The following is a 20,181-nucleotide window of genomic DNA, read 5'->3' as shown; positions in this document are numbered from 1 at the left end:
TATAATGCTTTCCTGTCAAGTTGAAAACAGGTAGTATCACAAATGTAAGGATAATTTTTTAGAGTTCAGTGACCTTCTATTCAGTATGACACATAACACAGAGCAGTGTGGGTAAGCAAGACATAAACAAGAGATCTTAATTAATTTTGCCTTGATTTTTCCCTGATAAATACTATGTGAGAAATACAACGCTGTGTTTCTCTGAGAGATAAAAAATCACAAATGGCCAAACAGCTCTTTTTTGAAATGGATAATCTGGAGAAATAAATCACTAAAAAAATCAAGGCAAAAACCACTATAAACCACTATAAAAGGCAACTGCAGCCTATTGACTCTCACTAGAAGTTATATAATACAGAAAAGATGAGTTTATACTTACAGTAATACACAGTACGGTGTATCTTGGAAAAATGATTAATTACAAAAATTACCTTTTCCATTACATTTTTTTTTTTTGAAATGCACAGGACTTAGCAACAGGGATAGGGAGGGAGGGGAACAGAATGGGGGGATGTGGAAGATCTGTTCTCAACCCTTACCATGTTTTCAGCGCTGTAGCCATACTGCTGTGTTTCCTGGGAATAGATACTCATCATGGACCTTGCTTCTTGAAGCTCAGGTGGTTCACTGTCATGTAACCACTGTGTGCCAAAATGCAGTTCCTTCACAGAGGGAACAGGAGCAGCCTCTTGAAGGTGCGAAGAGGCATACAAGTCCATGGACTGAAAGCGATCTTGATACAGCTCATATTCTTCATCCACAAGCATCTCTCTTTCTTCCCCCATCTCTTGCAACCTGGGAGTCAGAAATTCACGCATCTCCCAGGCCTCCTTGCTGTTGTCTATCTCTTTTTGTTGGGACTGGAAAGTCTTCCCCAAATCTAGGAACGGCTCATCTACAAGTTCCTCTTGATAATAGGGTTCATCTCTAAATCCCTGTAAATAAAAGTTGCAAAATAATTTGAATTCCCCCTCCTTTAAAGCGGCACTCTATACATTAACCGGAAGGTTAACCCGTGACAGAACCACAGTGACTACATTCCGTGCCCAGCCACAGTTAACTTGAACGGCTCTCCATCACAAAGGAGGAGAAATAAATGCTCACTCCCACACAACCCTCAAAGCAGGAAAGGGACAAACAGTTAAGAGGCAGAAATCTGCCACTGGCAAGGTGAATGACTATTCTAAAAGGTTCGCTACACATTAACCACCTGAAACTTCTCAATCAGAAATAAGAATTTTGTTAACTGCTACATGAATATTTAACTCATGCATCTCAGAGAAAAGTAGTACATAAATATAGATACACATCATTCTATTCCCTAAGAAAGCAAAAAACTTAAAAAGTCAGGATTTTCAAGCTTAGCTAATTCAAAATAAATTATGGCTATTGAAATTATCAAAAAGTATTCTCCATAAACTAAAGATATGGGAAGTAGGTCTCAACTACTTTGAGTATGACTATTTTATAATATGCCTATGTAACAGACATGTAATTTTTTCATCTGTACTGAAATTACATGGCAAAAAGGAATGAATATAGAATGCTTTCTAATTAATTTATATTTTACTAACTAGAAGATCAAGTACATGCAACTGAAACTAAATAGTCACATATGTGCAGAAACTTTGTTGAATTCCCAGGTAATGCCTGAGAAATGTATGGGTTTGCTGAGCCTCTAACCTAACCCTGGAGGATCCTCAGAGTGCTGACCACAATGAGGCCCAATTCCTCCTGAGAGATCAGTGACATTTCCTATTTGGAGACCTATTCATTAAATATTACCCAATGTAAATTCATGGAATGAATCACTACTTCCCACCTTTATATTATTATAGCATATCAAATACAGCAACCTAGTTAATTTTTTTAAAGGTGTATTTACAGGGTATATTTAAAGAAGTCATATACTTATGAAATTTTAACAAAAAATGTTGACACTAAAAAACCCACAATGTACAGTATAGAAATAAACATCAGGGGCGCCTGGGTGGTTCAGTCGGTTAAGTGTCTCTGACTTCGGCTCAGGTCATGATCTTGCAGTTTGTGGGTTCGAGCCCCACGTTGGCCTCTGTGCTGGCAGCTTGGAGCCTAGAGCCTGCTTCACATTCTCTGTCTCCCTTTCTCTCTGCCCCTCCCCCACCTCAAAAATAAACATTAAAAAAATATGTAAAGAAATAAACATCAGTTTGAGACACTGTCAATAAATTATGCAAAAAATATCACCAGATGGTTGCTATCAAGTAAAGCAAAACCATACACCATTCTCTACCTGCAAAGAGCAAAATAAGCACAATTCATTTTAAGAATAAAAAAGGAAAAGCTTCAAAATATACTTCCTAAAACTAAAGCATAATGATGGTTTGGACTAAATAACTTTTCTTTAGAAAGTATTGAATGAGAAGTCCTTTGGAATAGCTCTGTTTTCTACAGCATTTTAAATGCAGGTCTATTTTCAAACATATGTTCTACCCTCAAAAATTTAAGAGTATATTAGCAATACAAAATCAGATATGTTTGTGCTTTGAAAATGACTCATATCTGGCCTATGTTATTTATGAAGCCAATGTCATACAAGAGGGAAACCATTTCATCTTAAAAAAATTAAAAAGAGAGGAGGATCATTTAATTTGAATCTCTTTAGCCTAGAGAGTGAGAACAAGCTTTTGTCTTCTTTTTTATAGCAATGTTAGCTCACAATAAACCATTCAAATAGGAAATCAATTTACTAAATACCTGGGGTGCTTCGAGTATTAAAGATGAATTTATATCATGAATTGTTTCTGAAAGTTCAGTCTTCTCTTCATTTCTGTTTGAATGTAAAATATAATGACTTTCTCCCTCTTTATCATCTTCCTGAAAATAGAAGCAATTTTTTTTTGTTTTTTTATGCACAATTGAAGACATGCTTTTGTCAACTCTGAAGCTATTTTTTATTGACATATAACATTAAACACTGTATCCATTAGATGTACAACATAATAATTCAATATATGTATATTTTGCAAAATGATTATCACAATAAGTTTAGTTACATCTGCAACTTTCAAATATACAATATGGTATTATTAACTGTAGTCACTATGCTGTATATTACATCCACAAGACTTATTTATAACTGGAAGTTTGTATCTTTTGACCACCTTCACCCACCTTGCCCACCACTCCTCACCTCTGGCAACTAAAGAAGCACTTTCATAACCAAGAAAATACCTTAGTTTTGAACTCTCTTCAGATTAATTCTCATCTTTCCGTTAAATGCAAGGACACAATAAACTTTATGCAAATTATGTCATTAGAACGAACTTTAATAATTAAACAGAAAACCACATTCAGGTCAAAGCTTCTCAAATTTCTGTTTTCTTTTTAAGTATTCCCTACACTACATACAAAAGAATGAAACTTGACTGCTTTCTTTCATTAAACTCAAAATGGATTAAAGTCCTAAGCATCAGACCTGAAACCATAAAAATCCTTAAAGAGAGTACAGGCAGTAATTTCTCTGCCTGTGACATCAGTCATAGCAATATTTTTCTATAGGTCTCTTGAGGCAAGGGAAATAAAAGCAAAAATAAACCATTGGGACATCAAAATAAAGTTTCTGCACAGCAAAAGAAACAATCAACAAAACTAAAAGCCACCTACAGAATGGGAAAAGACATTTGCAAATGACATATCTGATAAAGGGTTAGTATACAAAACACATAAAGAATTGATACAACTCAATACTCAAAAATCAAATAATCCAATTAAAAAATGGGCAGAACAGACATTTCTATAAAGAAGACTTCCAGATGGCCAACAGACATATGAAATGATGCTCAACATCATGCATCATCAGAGATATGCAAATCAAAACTACAAAGAAATATCACCTCACACCTGTCAGAAGAGCTAAAATCAAAAACACAAGGAACAACAAGTGTTGGCAAGGATGTGGAGAAAAAAGAACCCTTGTGCACTGTTGGTGGGAATGTGGACTGGGGTAGCCACTGTGGAAAACAGTATGGAGGTTCCTCAAAAAGTTAAAAAGAAATATCACATGATCTAGTAATTTCACTACTGGGCATTTATTCAAAGAATATGAAAACACTAGTTTGCAAAGATATATGCACTCTTATGTTTATTGCAGCATTATTTACAATAGCCAAATTATGGAAGCAGCCCAGGTGTCCATCGATAGATGAATGGATAAAGAAGATGTGGTATATATGGACAATGGAATATTACTCAGCCATTTAAAAAGAATGAAATCTTGCCATTTGCAACAACATGGACAGAGCTAGAGAGTACAATGCTACGCAAAATAAGTCAGAGAAAAGACACCATATGATCTCACTCCTATGAGTGAGATGGAATGTAAGAAACAAACGAGCAAAGGGAAAAAGAGAGAGAGAGAGAGAGAGAGAGAGAGAGACAGACAGACAGACAGACAGACAAACCAAGAAACAGACTCTTAACTATAGAAAACAAACTGATGGTTGCCGGGGGTGGTAGGGGAGGTGGATAGGTGAAGGGGATTAAGAGTGCACTCACCATGAGAAAAAAAATTAAAAGAAAAAAATGTTTAATGGTTATTTATTTTTGAGAGTGAGAGCATGAGCGGAGGAGGGTCAGAGAGAGGTGGACAGACAAGTGGGCTCTGTGCTGACAGCGGTGAGCCTGACGTGGGGCTCAAAATCACGAACAGTGACATCATGACCTGAGCCAAAGTCGGACGTTCAACCAACTGAGCCACCCAGGTGCCCCTAAAGTGGTAATTTTTTTAAAGAGGGAAAATTCAACAGAGTAACAAATGGAAGTTTCACAAGGTTGTCAGAAGATCAAATTACCAAGTCAGTATCATTACCGCCACTTCAGCAGTAGCTACTTTAATAAAAATGTAATAGAAAACAAGACATCATTCACAAAGGGGGAAAACTCAGTAAATTATCTCAGAATTAAATTTGAAAAACACTGCACAGAACATTTAAGGAGAAAACTGTAAAAGAAGATCTGATTAAATAAAGAAATATACTATGTTTACAGGGGGAAAAAAAGTATTTCTTAAATTAAAAACATCACTTACTACATCACTTACTAGTAAGTAAGGTCCTTATTAAAAAAAGTACCTTAATATTAAGAAATGTATCAGGGGGCACCTGAGTGGCTCAGTCAGTTAAGCTCTGGGTCATAATCTCACGGTTTGCGAGTTCGAGCCCACATCAGGCTCTGTGCTAACAGCTCAGAGCCTGGAGCCTGCTTCAGATTCTGTCTCCCTCTCTCTCTGCCCCTCCCCTGCTTGCGCTCTGTCTCTCTCTCAAAAATAAATGTTAGGGGAGCCTGGGTGGCTCAGTCAGTTAAGCATATGACTTCAGCTCAGGTCATGATCTAACGGTTTGTGGGTTCAAGCCCCACGTTGGGCTCTGTGTTGACACCTCAGAGCCTGGAGCCTGCTTTGGATTCTGTGTCTCCCTCTGTTTCTGCCCTGTCCCTGCTCATGCTCTGTCTTTCTCAAAAATAAATAAACATTAAAAAAAAATTTTGTTTCAATATATGAAATTTATTGTCCTATTGGTTTCCATACAACACCCAGTGCTCATCCCAAAAGGTGCCCTCCTCAATACCCATCACCCACCCTCCCCTCCCTCCCACCCCCCATCAACCCTCAGTTTGTTCTCAGTTTTTAACAGTCTCTTATGCTTTGGCTCTCTCCCACTCTAGCCTCTTTTTTTTTTTCCCTTCCCCTCCCCCATGGGTTTCTGTTAAGTTTCTCAGGATCCACATAAGAGTGAAAACATATGGTATCTGTCTTTCTCTGTATGGCTTATTTCACTTAGCATCACACACTCCAGTTCCATCCACGTTGCTACAAAGGGCCATATTTCATTCTTTCTCATTGCCACGTAGTACTCCATTGTGTATATAAACCACAATTTCTTTATCCATTCATCAGTTGATGGACATTTAGGCTCTTTCCATAATTTGGCTATTGTTGAGAGTGCTGCTATAAACATTGGGGTACAAGTGCCCCTATGCATCAGTACTCCTGTATCCCTTGGGTAAATTCCTAGCAGTGCTATTGCTGGGTCATAGGGTAGGTCTATTTTTAATTTTCTGAGGAACCTCCACACTGCTTTCCAGAGCGGCTGCACCAATTTGCATTCCCACCAACAGTGCAAGAGGGTTCCCGTTTCTCCACATCCTCTCCAGCATCTATAGTCTCCTGATTTGTTCATTTTGGCCACTCTGACTGGAGTGAGGTGATATCTGAGTTTGGTTTTGATTTGTTAAAAAAATTTTTTTAAAATAAATAACATTAAAAAAATGAAAAGATAGGGGCGCCTGGGTGGCGCAGTCGGTTGAGCGTCCGACTTCAGCCAGGTCACGATCTCGCGGTCTGGGAGTTCGAGCCCCGCGTCGGGCTCTGGGCTGATGGCTCAGAGCCTGGAGCCTGTTTCCGATTCTGTGTCTCCCTCTCTCTCTGCCCCTCCCCCGTTCATGCTCTGTCTCTCTCTGTCCCAAAAATAAATAAACGTTGAAAAAAAAAATTTAAAAAAAAAAAAATGAAAAGATAAGCCCCATTCATAGTTAACATGAAAATATATAAATGTTATATTTGTATAATGTATATCTATATATGACTTAATAAAAAAAAGTCACGTTCTCTTAACTTTTATATATTCATAGTCTTTCTGCCCCAAGCTGACTTTGGGCCACCTTCTTCACACTCTCTACCCCACTTCTGCGGAGGACTGAGTTGAAAGCTCAGTAAACTTTATGTGATCAGGTAAGTGACCACCAAGTGGACAAGAGAGAAAGAGACCTCAGAGAAGATCCACACATCACTATTTACAGCTCGTGAGCAAACAATTTTGCTAAAAGTGCCCAGATGTTAAAGAAGGAATCAATGGTCGTTCCACTAAGAATTTTTTACCATCCTGAAAGTGACCTTTCTCCTCATCCCTTTTGTGGCTTCCCGCTCCCAGGTATCCTGGAAGACTTCTACTCACCGGGAAAAGCCTACGCAAAGGTCTACCTCACAATTACTACATTCCAAAACCGTATCAGAATGTGGCTCTGATATCCTGAAATCTCTGCAGTCCTACCTCTGCCAGGAACAGCACAGGAATCCACACCCAACTGGTAACTAAGTTCTCTTTTTTATGCTACCTGACACTTCCCTTAAACTGCTTCACAGTAAAGTCACGCCGTCCAAGTCCTCTAGGACATAAATAGTTTGGGAATTCCTCTGGCAGCCCAAACAACTAGGCAAATAATCATCAGGTAAAATCTATATGAAATTCCCCCCCACAATGAGAATACCAAGAAGATGAGAGCCCACATAAAAATATCACACTCCTCCCCCCCACCAACTTAATTTGTCCAGAAATCAAACCAGGCATCTCATGGTGTTGGCTACGGCAACAGTCAAACAGCAAATATGCAATACAAAGTCGAGAACTTGATTAGCTGTGTGCTATACTCCATTTTGAAATATTTAGAGTGCTGGATAGTATAATATACCAGCATCTTTATGGGAAATTCATGAAGGCCATGAGTTTCCCCAGTACATAAATATAGGAATCTATATCTATATATGAATATATCTGTGTCTACCTATACTTATGGACACATGTAGTATGTTAACATACTCATGTAGTATATTGATGTATTTCTTAAAGATATTAGGAGTTCTCTAGGATTGTTCAGTCTTTTCAGAAATGAAAAAATAGGCTCAGGGAAGAAGAGTGGTGTACCTATCATCAAATTCCTCGTATGATGTTTCTCCAAGTGTGAAATTCAGCATCAGAATTACATGGGTGATTCACTGAAAAGGCAGTTCCCTAAATAGCCATCACAATGATTAGATGAAAATCTCTGAGGGTAGGACCTGGAAAACTGCATTTTAACCACCTCCCAGGTGATTAAGTATATTACATATCTTTGAGTTGAAACCCACTAGGCTAACTCATAAGAAAGCTAGAAACAGAGTCCAGGTTTCTTAAAATCCAGTCCTGGCACTCTATGAAGACCATCTGTCTGTTTCAGACAAGCTATGCAAACCAAGGTAGCAACAAGTTAAATATATAGCACTGTGGCTAACAGTGCAGGGTCTGAGGCCACCTTGCTGAGTTTATACTCTTTTACTAGTTACATCACTATGGATAAGATGCTCAATTCTCTGTGTCTTGATAGGCTCATCTCTAATGAGGGTAATAAGAACTACCTCTTCAAGTTGCCAAGAGCATTAAATTAGTTAATGCATATAAAGGGTTTAATATACTGACATATGGTAAGCACTCAATAATATTTTCATAATGCTTGAAAATTATCTTGAAGTATTTTGTTAATTGGGGAACCTCAAAAGCACCCTAACTGTAATGTGGCCCTCAGTCATAAACACTAATCTGACCCGTACAAAAGATTAAACAGTAAGTGGGGTGCCTGCGTGGCTCAGTTGGTTGAGCATCCAACTTCAGCTCAGGTCATGATCTTGTGGCTTGTGGAGTTCAAGCCCACATCGGGCTCTGTGCTGACAGCTCGGAACCTGGAGGTTGCTTCAGACTCTGTGTCTCCCTCTCTCTCTACCCCTCCCCCGCTCACACACTGTCTCTGTCTGTCTGTCTCTCTCTCAAAATAAAGATAAACATTAAAAAAAGATTAAACAGAAAGGGGTGCCTGGGTGACTCAGTCGGTTAAGCATCCAACTCTTGATCTCAGCTCAAGTCTTGATCTCAGGATCGTGAGTTCAAGCCCCATGTTGGGCTCCATATGCCCGCCACCCAAAAAGAAGATTATGCAGAAAGAGCACTTAAAGATGACTTGGCCACATAGACTTCTAGATCCTAGGGGTTATGAGACACTTTGATGGGCAGAAAAGTGGATTAAAATCTCAAATCTGTATGTTAAAACGATATAGTTACTTGGATTTCAACTTATCATGACATCTCAACATCATTCCCAAGTGAAAGTTAAAATGCACAGATTTTAATTTATATCATAAGGAATGTGATGAGAACTTACAGATCTGTGCTAAAAGCATGAAGCTAAAAATAATAGTAAAAGTGGTAGGAGGACTAGTAACGTTAGCAGCTACTATTTATGTAATGTGCTAAGCACTTAATGAACATAATCTTTAGTCCCCCCAAATCTTACGAGGTAGACATTATGTTGCTAATTTTTTAAGTCAAGGACATAAGAAATTTGTCCTAGGATACACAAAGAGTAAGCAGTGGAACAGGGATTTGAAAGCAGGTGCATCTGTCTCCAAATCCATGTTCTCAACTATTACACTATTATCACTTCCTATAGTAACACAATTGAACACTCACCACCAAGGGCTTACAGATGCCAAGGCGTACAATGCCTGGTGGTACGGCTTTCAACACTTCCACGGCTTCAGCAAGTGTGGTGTTCTCCAAAGAGTATTCGTTGACTGAAACCAGGCGGTCTCCAGGTAAGAGTTCTCCTGCTCTTTCTGCAACACCATCTGCCACCAGGGAACGGATCACAATCACTGATTGTGTGGGATCCAAAGGGTCCTAAAGGATCAAGTAAAGAAGAAACAATGAGTGCATTTCTGAAAATACATGTATTCATGATTCTCATTTGACTATTTATTATAAGTGTCCAGCATTCTGGTGATAGTCTTCCAAATTCTTCTGTTAAAATATCGTTCTATACATCCACACAAATATCAGCTTCTATCAAGGTGGAAACATAATCTTAACAATTTCAGTTACATATCTGAGGGTTCAATACATACAAATTTCTTCTTTAAACTTTTGAAAACTGCTATTTTGTTGGACCACAAGTCTATGGACAGTTGAGTAAGATTCTCTGACATCCTCAAGCGTCCATATTATAGACTAAAGACAAGTCTGCTCTTGGGCAATAAATAGGCTTTAAGAGAAGTGTACTATGGTAAATGATACTTCATTTTTATGTATTGTACCAGTATAAAATCCTCCTGTTAAATCAACGAAGTTCAAAACAGACATGGAATCCATGGAATATCCAACTGCATGACAAAAGTATTTTGAAAATAACATAATTATGGGGTGCCCGGGTGGCTCAGTCAGTTAGGCATCCGACTTCGGTCCAGGTTATGGTCTCACAGCTTGTGAGTTCGAGCCCTGCATCGGGCTCTGTGCTGACAGCTCAGAACCTGGAGCCTGATTCAGATTCTGTGTCTCCCTCTCTCTCTGCCCCTCCTCTGCGTGTTCCCTGTCTCTCAAAAATAAATAAATGTTAAAAAAAAATTAAAAATAACATAATTATGATTTATAATCTATAACATGATATAGGGACCCCTAGGTGAGAACTATTCTGATATAAGAAAATGAGCGTCACTTTGTCAACAAAACCAAGGTGAAAATCTCTCCCATCTACTGGGAAGGCCCCGTTTTTCTTTTTATTAAGCAGCACTAAAGATAATGTTGACATTCAATAAATACATTTGGTTAATAACCACTTTATAGTCCATTATTTTTTTATTTTATTGGACACTCATATACAGCACTTACTATGTGCCAGGCTCTATTCAAAGTCCTTTACACTAACACTTGTCTCTGTTTTTACAGATGAGGAAACTAAGGCTCAGAAAGTTCAGGAAACTTGCCAAGATTACCCACGTGGTAAGTAGCAGAGCTAGGATTCAAACTCAGCCAGTCTGGCTCCTAGGTTCTTACTCTAGACCATCAGGCTCTGCCACTTGCCCCACTTTAAAATAATGGTACTACAGAGAAAAAATAAATCCCAATCATGACACTTGTTTTGTCTATTTTGTTCCTACAGTTTCATAATGCACATACTATTCCATAAAGTCAAGATGTAGTAACATGAGATTCTACTACTGTTGAACCCTTCCCGACAAATACAAGAGAAACTGTCATGTTTTGTGTTAGAATCAGAAGGCTCAGGAATTAGCAAAGTGAGAATTTGCCAAGTTCCAGGCTTTGTCAGTTTGATATGACTGATGGTTCTTTTGAAGTGTTCTGATCCAGTTTTCCATACCTCTGTGCTTTGGACATCAGAGTTCATTTTCAAGTACTATATGGAATTTTAACCAAATATATCATGTTTAAATCAACAAAAGCCACACAGCTAATTCCTTGAAAAATGCCTTCAAACATAACTGTCATTATTCTCCTTAACCTTGCTCTTCTGCTCCAAGGTCAAGATACTCTTGGTAAATTTCTAACATGCCCTGATGTAGAACACCTCATACATAGGAAAAGGACTGAAAGTAAAAATAGTCATGAGTACTCACTAATAAAGTACATAGTGCTAAACTATAATTACACCAATATTTTCAAGTAGAGGGAGCTATTGCATAGGAAGAGAAGAGAAAAAGAACAAAAAAAAAAAAAGTACAGTGGTATATCAGCAGGCAATCAGTGCAGATATAAAAGAGCTGTCTGTTTTGTCACCGGCAACCATGAATCACAACACACTTTTCATTCTGAAATATGAAACCATTACATTTTAAGTTTGACACACTAATAAATAAGCTGTACAATTATGTCCTTCATTTAGGATGTCAGTTTATGATGAAAGGCTTTTTTATTAGGGGGGAAGGGAAACTACATAATAGCATATTCCTCTCATGAAATGCCCAGAAAGCAGCTAGCATTACTTCATTTTAATAATTACTAAACTTTCTTAGGGAAAACTGCAACAGTAAAATATACCAAAAGCAAATAAATGATTTCACTAGGTTGGCGTGAGCAATCTCTTTGCAGAGTCGTAGAACACCAAATCAGAAAGTACTATTTTTAACCTCAACTGGGTGAACAGGTTTTCAAAATGCAACCAGCTGAAATGATAATCAGAAACATTTGAAAGAAAGATTAACCAGGAAATAATAGAAATAGAATGATTAACACATTTGCCTTATTACAGAAAAGTCGTGGTGAGCATTCATTTATACAAAGCGCAGTCTTCTTTAGACCTCAAGCTAGTATCAGGTATGCTTCCTTACTAAAATTTATTCAGGCTTAGACCTCTAGTTATTCTGAACACTAAGTCCAATCTACCACTGCTTTTCCTGGAGGAGAGAACCCAATGGCAGCGTCTTTGTCATTTAAAAAAAAAAAAAAAAAAAGAAAAGAAAAGCCATCCATTTCTGAAGATGCCCCATTATGCATAATCACTATTTCATTTTCTGTGATGACTTTTCTAACTGTGTGATTTCCTATGTAGCCGAATGAAGTTGCTTTAATGAGTAACAGTCATTTCCTTTCATGGGGCATCACATGCAGCAGCCGCCCTATGGAAAAACAGCAGCTGCTACTGCCTACTGGGGCGACTGCTGTCCTTGAGGCTTCGCTGCATTAAAAATGCTTAAAAACCAGCCCGATTTAGGCTACTCATCATCAGAAAGGTCTGTTTTCTGAAAAATCTAGCCCACAGTATCATACCCATGTTGTAGCAAACAAAATGTTATAACGGTTGTTTCTAAAGACCTCTACCCAACTTTGAGACCTCATGTAAATTTTTTTTAAGTTCCCATCAGTTCTTATGACCATTTATCATAATTTTAAAACCTCTGATTCTTCCTATTTTGGTAAATAACACTGCAAGGAACATGGTCTTCCAAAATCAAGACATTGTTTTAGACTAAGCAGTCAATAGAGGGCACTAAAGACCAATCACAGAACACAAGAAACAGCATCTTTTACTATGACAACTACTCTCTTCTGAAGGATTTGGTTCTTCTTTCTTCAAAAGCCTTATATTATTATACACATTATAACAGTATTCCATATGCTTGCTTCAACTTAACCATTTATGAAACTTGTCCCGTACAGCTCTTAAAAATATCAGCAAACTCTGACAATCAGTTAAGGACAGCTAACTTCCCTCAGAATGCCAGACCAAGACAGGAGATCTGACTTGAATTCTTCTCACTATTTAGCAATGAAATCCTGAGAATCCAAATACCCAGTCTCATAAGTGCATACAATCACTGTGCCTGCCTGAAGAAAAGTGCACATAAGAATTTTTGAGGTTTCTTGAAGTGATGCTAACATTTGATGTTATAAACACAGGATGTTTCCTTGTTGGGGGAAATCAAAGTTGACAGACTTCTCTCCTCCCATAATCCCTGACTCGAATTACCATTTACCCAAGCACTCACTTAATCCCTCTCCCCTAACCCCTCCACTGAGTTGCTAGCTAAGGCATGTCAATTTGAACTTCTATCTTTTCTACCTGACCCTTTCTCTCCATTTCCGCCACAACTAAGTTGGTTCAGCTTCTCATTATTTCTTGCCTCTGCAACTGTTTGTCTCACTGTCTCCACTCTTGCTCCCATCAGTTTATTTTCCACAGAAATAAAAGAATGATCTTTAACAATAAAAATGTGATGAGGGGCGCCTGGGTGGCCCAGTCGATTAGCGTCTGGCTGCGGCTCAGGTCGTGATCTTGCAGTTTGTGAGTTTGAGTCCTGCATGGGGCTGTCTGCTGTCAATGCGGAGCCTGCTCTGGATCCTCTGTCCTCCTCTCTCTGCCCCTCCCTTCCTCACTTGCTCTTGCTCTCTCTCTCCCCCTCAAACATAAATATTTTAAAAAATAAATAAAAATTAAATTTAAAATGTGGTCATAATTTCTTCTCTGTTTGAAACACTTCAGTGACACCCAATTGCCTTCGGACCATGTCTTAACTGCTTGTGAGAGCAATTCCTTCAGATGTGCTGAGGAGTCTAGGCTCCTATCGCTCTCCCTACACGTGAGACTGCCCGTTTCCATTTGCTCCGCACATCGTCCCAAAGATACAGAACTACTGAAATCCAGCGACTGTGAAATGCTTTGATGTGTTGTCTGACATCCGACAAACCATTCCATCTGCCAGGAATACTTTCCCTGCTCCACTGCCACTTATCTACCTTTTCACCATCAGAGTCCACTCAAGTGTTTCCACCAATGGGAAGCCTTCCCTGACTTTCTCCTCTTGTGATACCCCTAATTCTAGAAGAGGACTTCCATATAGCATTTGTCATAATATAGTTTTCCTTATTGTCCCATATATCTTAAAATAAGTTGGGTCTCCTGCTTGTTAGATGTATCCATGGCACCTTGCATTTTCTCTATTATAACACTTCTGGCATTTTTCAGAAATTATTTTAACTGTCTTATCTATTAAAAATAAGCTTCATGAGAGTGAGGGTGTGTTTACTTATTAGCTGCTTTATTTCCAGGACCTACTAAAGTGAATGCCATATGGAAGTTACTGAATAGTAGTTGAAATATTGAATGGCAAACTATTTACCTTCTCTCTCCTCACTGGACTGTTAAGTCAAAGGCAAAGGCCACATCCCGTCATATATGAATAGGAACAACAATGGTTAGCACTTACTGAGTGTTTGCCATGCCAGGAATGTTCTAGGAATCTTACTAGAATTCATTTATTAACCTTCACACCACCATGAGGTAAGTACCATTATTATCCCTACTTTCAGGATGAGAAAACTAAGACAGAGGAAAAGTACCCAAGGCGCACAGTTGAGAAATGGCAGAGGCAGAATTTAATCCACCTGGTAAAGTTCCAGGGTTTACACTCTTAGCCACTAAGTGATGCAGCTTCCCTATCTTCAAGTACTTGCCAAACAAATTAGTACTGAAAGAAGGCAAATTGATAGAAGATATATTTATTACCTTGCCAAAGTGTGTAAACTGAGGCCCTTACGTATGACACTTGGCCACTACAGGTTTATATATCAGTACCTAGTTGATGAAGTTAGCACAGAATGTAGAGCTTGGCTGCCATGTACAAATAAAACATGTATTTGTTTGCCAAATTTTAATTTATACCTACTTTCTCAAGAATCCATTCATTTGGTGACCTGAAGACACCTTTACATCAAGGGATACATACATGTGACAATAATTATGCCCAAATGGATAGGATTCCAAGTTTCTACAATGTCTATAAAATGTAGTATATGAATATTTGTGTACCTTCCCACAGATCAAAGAGATCAGAGTTCACATAAGATAAGGCAAGGTGCAGGGGCATCACCTGGGGCAGAATGGTGGCTCAGTTGAAATGTAGGCTCTGTGAGAGACGGCTATCAACCTGAAGATGTGGGGACCTCTAGCCATGAAGCTGTCACATAAGCAAAACTACCAATACAAGCAAGCAGCGACGGCAAGCTCACTGGAAAGGCATGGAGCAGGGAATGTTAGAGAGAAGAAATAAACAAGAAAAGTGGTCACATTTAATAAAATTGGCCGGTGCATCAGTAAGAGGTATTTTTTAAAGAGGAACATGAGACGTATACCCTGGAATATTCTGACATTTAACATGTATATGCTTTGTAGTATTACTCCAACGCAGAAAAATAGATATCAAGGTGTAAACAATGACCTTACTACATGAATTCAAAATAAAGAACAACTTTTTGATTATTTTTTAATTCTATATTTAACACCCTAACTTTTAAAAGCATTAAGGAAATGGAATATGAATTTTTATAGTAGAATGGCATTGAGAAAGAGCATATTTTATTTCAGATAAAAACCTGTGTCTAATAGATCAATGGAACAGGATAGAGAGCCCAGAAATACACCCATGCTTATATGGCCAATTAATCTAGACAAAAGCTGTAAGAATATACAATTGGGAAAAAATAGTCTTTTCAATAAATGGTGCTGGGAAAACTGGACAGTTACATGCTCTATGAAAGGACTGCTTTCTTACACCATACACAAAATAAATTCAAAAGGGATTAAAGATCTAAATGTGAGACCCAAAACTATAAAACTCTTAAAACACAGGCAGTAATCTCTTAAACATCAGTGTTACCAACGTATTTATGGATGTATCTCCTCAGGCAAGAGAAAGCAAAACTAAAAATAAACTATTGGGACTATACCAGAATGAAAAACTTCAGCACAGCAAAAAAATAATCAACAAAACAAAAGGCAACCTAGCAAATGGGAGAAAGTGTTTGCAAATGATATATCTGATAAGGGGTTAATATCCAAAATACGTAACTTACACAACTCAACACCAAAAAGAAACTGACTAAAAAATGGATAGAGGACCTGAACATTTTCCTAAAATACATATACAGATGGCCAGCAGACACAGGAAAAGATGCTCAATATCACTAATAACTAGGGAAATGAAAATCAAAGCTACAATGAAATATCATCCTACCCTGGTCAGAATTACTAGTATCGAAAAGATGAGAAGTGACAAGTGTTGGCAAGGATGTAGAGAAAAGGAAACCCTCATGCACTGTTGGTGGGAATATAAATTGGTGCAACCACTGTGGAAAACAGTATGGAGGTTCTTCAAAAAATTAAAAATAAATACCCTAATCCCATTGCTGGGATTTACAACAGCCAACATATGGAAGCAACTCAAGTGTCCATCAATAGATGAATGAATAAAGCAAATGTGGTATATATATACAGTGGAATATTACTCAGCCATTAAACAGAATGAAACCTTGCCATTTTCAACAACATGGATGGCCATTATGCTAAGTGAAATAAGTGAGACACAGAAAGACAGATGCCATATGATTTCACTTATAGGTAGAATCTAAAAAACAAATTAAACAGACTGTCAAATACAGAGAACTTGTGGTTGCCAGATGGGAGGTAGGAAGGAAGATCAGTGAAACAGGTGAAGGGGATTAAGAGGTACAAACTTCCAGTTAGTTATAAAACAAATACGTCACAAAAACAAAAAGTACAGCATAGGGAATATATTCAGTCAGTAATATTGTTGTATGGAGTCAGATGGTGACTACGATTATCATGATGAGCAATAAGTAATGTATAGAATTGGCAAATCACTATATTGTACACCTGAAACTAACATAACACTGTATGTCAACTACACCTCAATAATTTTCAAAATGTGTATAAATTGCTTTACCTTTGATAATTTTGACACTGTTAACTGAGTACAGTATATTAAAATATAAAATTGGCCTATGTAAACTCATGAGAGGAAATATGGTTAAGTCATATAGTCTTAATCCTACATTTAATTACTCTAAGTAGTTTAATTATTAAAGTTCTTTGCTGCTGTACAGCTCACCACACCAAAATAACTGCTCTCCCATATTACCGGAGTCCTTCATCAAAATGAAATGATTAAAAAAAAAAAAAAAAGACTAGGAATACAACCTAAATAATTATGAAATAGAAAGTGCTCTACAAATGAACAGATATCCTAATCAATGAATTCAATGTCTTGGTATACATTATCACAGAATTAGGCTATTGAGCCTAACTCCACAAATACTCAGATCAGTGTGAGGAAGTATATTTCAAAGATAATTTTAAAGAATCTACATAATTTCTGGGTAACATGAAGTAGGTAGCTATGAAATATTTGATCAGAGAATTGTTCCAAATCAGTAACGTTCAACTGAGAGAAAACTATAAAAGTAGCAAGCAGCAAATATTTGTTTCTTGAAGAACATACTCTTAAATGTGGCCATTATTATTTGAACTAAAGATTATTAGGGGCGCCTGGGTGGTTTAGTTGGTTAAGCATCCAGCTCTTGATTTCGGCTCAGGTCATGATCTCTCTGTTCACGAGATCGAGCCCCATATTGGGCTCTGCATTGATGGTGCAGAACCTGCTAGAGATTCTCTCTTTCTCTGCCCCTCCCCTGCTCACACTTTCTCTTTCAAGATAAATAAAAGAAATATTAAAAAAACATCTTTGCTCTCAAAAGAGCATTAAGTTAAAACGTAAATAAGTAGATTTTCAACAATCTCAAGGAAGTTACTAAAATGGAGAACACTAAAAGAAACCATTAAATTTAAAAGGGAGACCACTAACTTCTCCATCCTGGAGGTAGGCGGAAGAAGCAACTGGTACAAAGAAAGGCAAAGGAAAGTTTATTTTACACACACACACAGGAAAAAAAACCAGTGATCTGCAGAAGCTCTGAGGTACAGCTGGCATGAATTAAAATTTCCATTGTGAGCAACGTCAATCAGGAAACAGGAATCCAAAGTTGTTTTTTTTTTGTTTTTTGTTTTTTGTTTTTTTTTTTTTTTTTAAAGGAGAAAATATACATAGGAGAGAAAGACAAGGAAGACAGCTATTCAATCCACTAGTGGTAGGATGGGTGTGGATCAGAGGTCAGGGGACAAGTTTTGAGCCCCAGCTTGGTGCCAGCCTGGCTGTGTATAGTTTCAGAAGTTCATTTCTCTGAGTCAGTTTCTTCAATTGTAAAATGAGAACACTGGATACATGACAGTTAGGATCTGTTTCCCCAACTCCAAAATCCTGTAACTAAATTTGACAGACTATCTTGAGTCAAATTTGTCATTAATTTCTACCAAAACATTCAGAAAACCACTGTAAAAAGTAGGGAATGATGGAAGTTAATTCAAAACACAGCTTCAGTAATGAAAAAGATGTACACTCTGGTCACAAATATGGTATAATTTCAGTTAGTGGGGTCTTTTAAGAACTCATAAAAAGGCCAATGACTACATAAGATCTAACTTCCTGGATATTGTACCATCAAAACAAAACATATGACAAAATGTTTATGGCATGTGCCTTTTTTTTTAATAAGTTGAATCTTAAAACAACTTATGTTTTTCCCTTTGCGATTTTTAGATTGCAACAAAGACATGTCAGGGACTATTACTTGAATTAAAATCACTAACATAGTTCTGGTTTAAGATAGTGGGATGCAATTAATTATACTGAAAGAGCTTCTGATTTGACCAACAAGCTAAGCATTTATTTTTAGGAAAGAGAAATAAATGTATTTATAGTGAATGCAAGGCAATAAATAAATGATTTGATGAATAATGGGCAAGCTACCTTATTAGAATTTAATCCCATTTTTAACTATTTTATAATATAGCCAAGTATTACACTAATCGTACCAATTACCGCAACACCATCGTGTTCAAAGTACCCACAAAATACATTCAGTGCACTCAAGATAGATTAAACTGATATGGTTCCTGGCTTCTTGTGTCTTATTACTTCCTAAATACCATTAAGCATTAAGAATAGATTTTTCCATGCATCATACATAGAACCGAACAGTCCCTGAGCAGCACAGTAAGCACAGCATGTGAGGCAATTAAAAGTGCAATGAAAGAGAACTGGACAGAGAAACTTGCTAAAAATTCAAAATATATTGCAAACAGGAAAAAAAATACAGAAGCTTGCACATAATTTTATTCTGCATAGCTTGGTACTTCAAGTCTATTTTAAGCCCTATAATAATTTAAATGGTTCAACCAGGAGTCCCATGGAAATTGCTTCTTGAAGACTATTGCTTTCTTTTATCCCCCTCTAGTCTCTGATTAGATATTTTCCTTGGATATTAGATCTGTTGCTTGAAGGTTTCATCTACTGAAAATTTTTTGTCATGCTGTAATTGTTTCCCATTCACTCCTGGCCCAGGACTTTTGCTGGTTTTAAGGAAAATAAAACAAAATCAACCACACAAATGTTCTTTATCTGTAAGTCCCCTCATTTGTCTGGAAAGTCCACTAGGCAGACAGTAGTACTCAAGTCCAGACTCATACCCTCTATTAAAATTACAGTAGCTGAAAAAAAAAATGCCATTGGTTGAAATGTGAATATACTTCACATTATGGGACTGCACACTTAAAAATGGTTAAGATGGTAAATTTTATGATATGTGCATTTTACAAACAATTTTCTAAGTAGAAAATGAATTTATAAATAAATATTGCAATATCATCCAAGGAAAAAACTACAGAAATTGAAAGCTACTATGATGCAGGGCAAGTATAGACACATAAAATTTGTAAAAGCTTTTCTAATGTTAATTTTGGAATTTATTTTCATTTTCCATACAAATCATTCTCAGCCTAAGCATTTAGAAATACTAGCTGAGACTTGGGTTTCTCGTCTGTAACTGGGAAGAACAACAGTACAGATTTCATAGAGTTGTGCAAAGCATTAAATGACATAGGTCACATAAGGGGCTTTATAAGTCCACAGCAAGCACTTCATAAGCGCTAATCCTATTCTATGGTTATCACTGTGAAGATGATGATGGAGAAGTCAGTAGGAAATAGGAGATTGAGGAGTTAACAATTACCACTGAGTTTACAGTCTTCTAAATTCAACTGAGCATGTGTGATTTAAACCAACGGTTCTATCAACTACTGAACTATTTGTGATATGATGCTTATGTGGTAACACACGGAAATAAAGAGCTGACC

General features: G+C 37.4%; 1 protein-coding gene across 2 annotated transcripts in view; it reads right to left on the bottom strand.

The window, feature by feature from the left end:
- Positions 1 to 20,181, bottom strand: part of PATJ (PATJ crumbs cell polarity complex component) — a 363,529-nt gene that overhangs the window by 252,524 nt on the left and 90,824 nt on the right. For both annotated transcript variants that reach the window (XM_030323890.1, XM_030323891.2), the window contains exons 18-20: positions 9,315 to 9,524; positions 2,737 to 2,856; positions 540 to 935 (exon numbers count right to left, since the gene is read on the bottom strand). In XM_030323890.1, the coding sequence (XP_030179750.1) occupies positions 540 to 935; positions 2,737 to 2,856; positions 9,315 to 9,524 (726 nt within the window). The remainder of the gene's footprint in view (positions 1 to 539; positions 936 to 2,736; positions 2,857 to 9,314; positions 9,525 to 20,181) is intronic.

Source organism: Lynx canadensis, chromosome C1, assembly GCF_007474595.2.
Source record: "Lynx canadensis isolate LIC74 chromosome C1, mLynCan4.pri.v2, whole genome shotgun sequence".
NCBI lineage: Eukaryota > Metazoa > Chordata > Mammalia > Carnivora > Felidae > Lynx > Lynx canadensis.
Note: the sequence above shows the minus strand (reverse complement) of the source record. Positions and strands in the feature narration are given on the sequence as shown.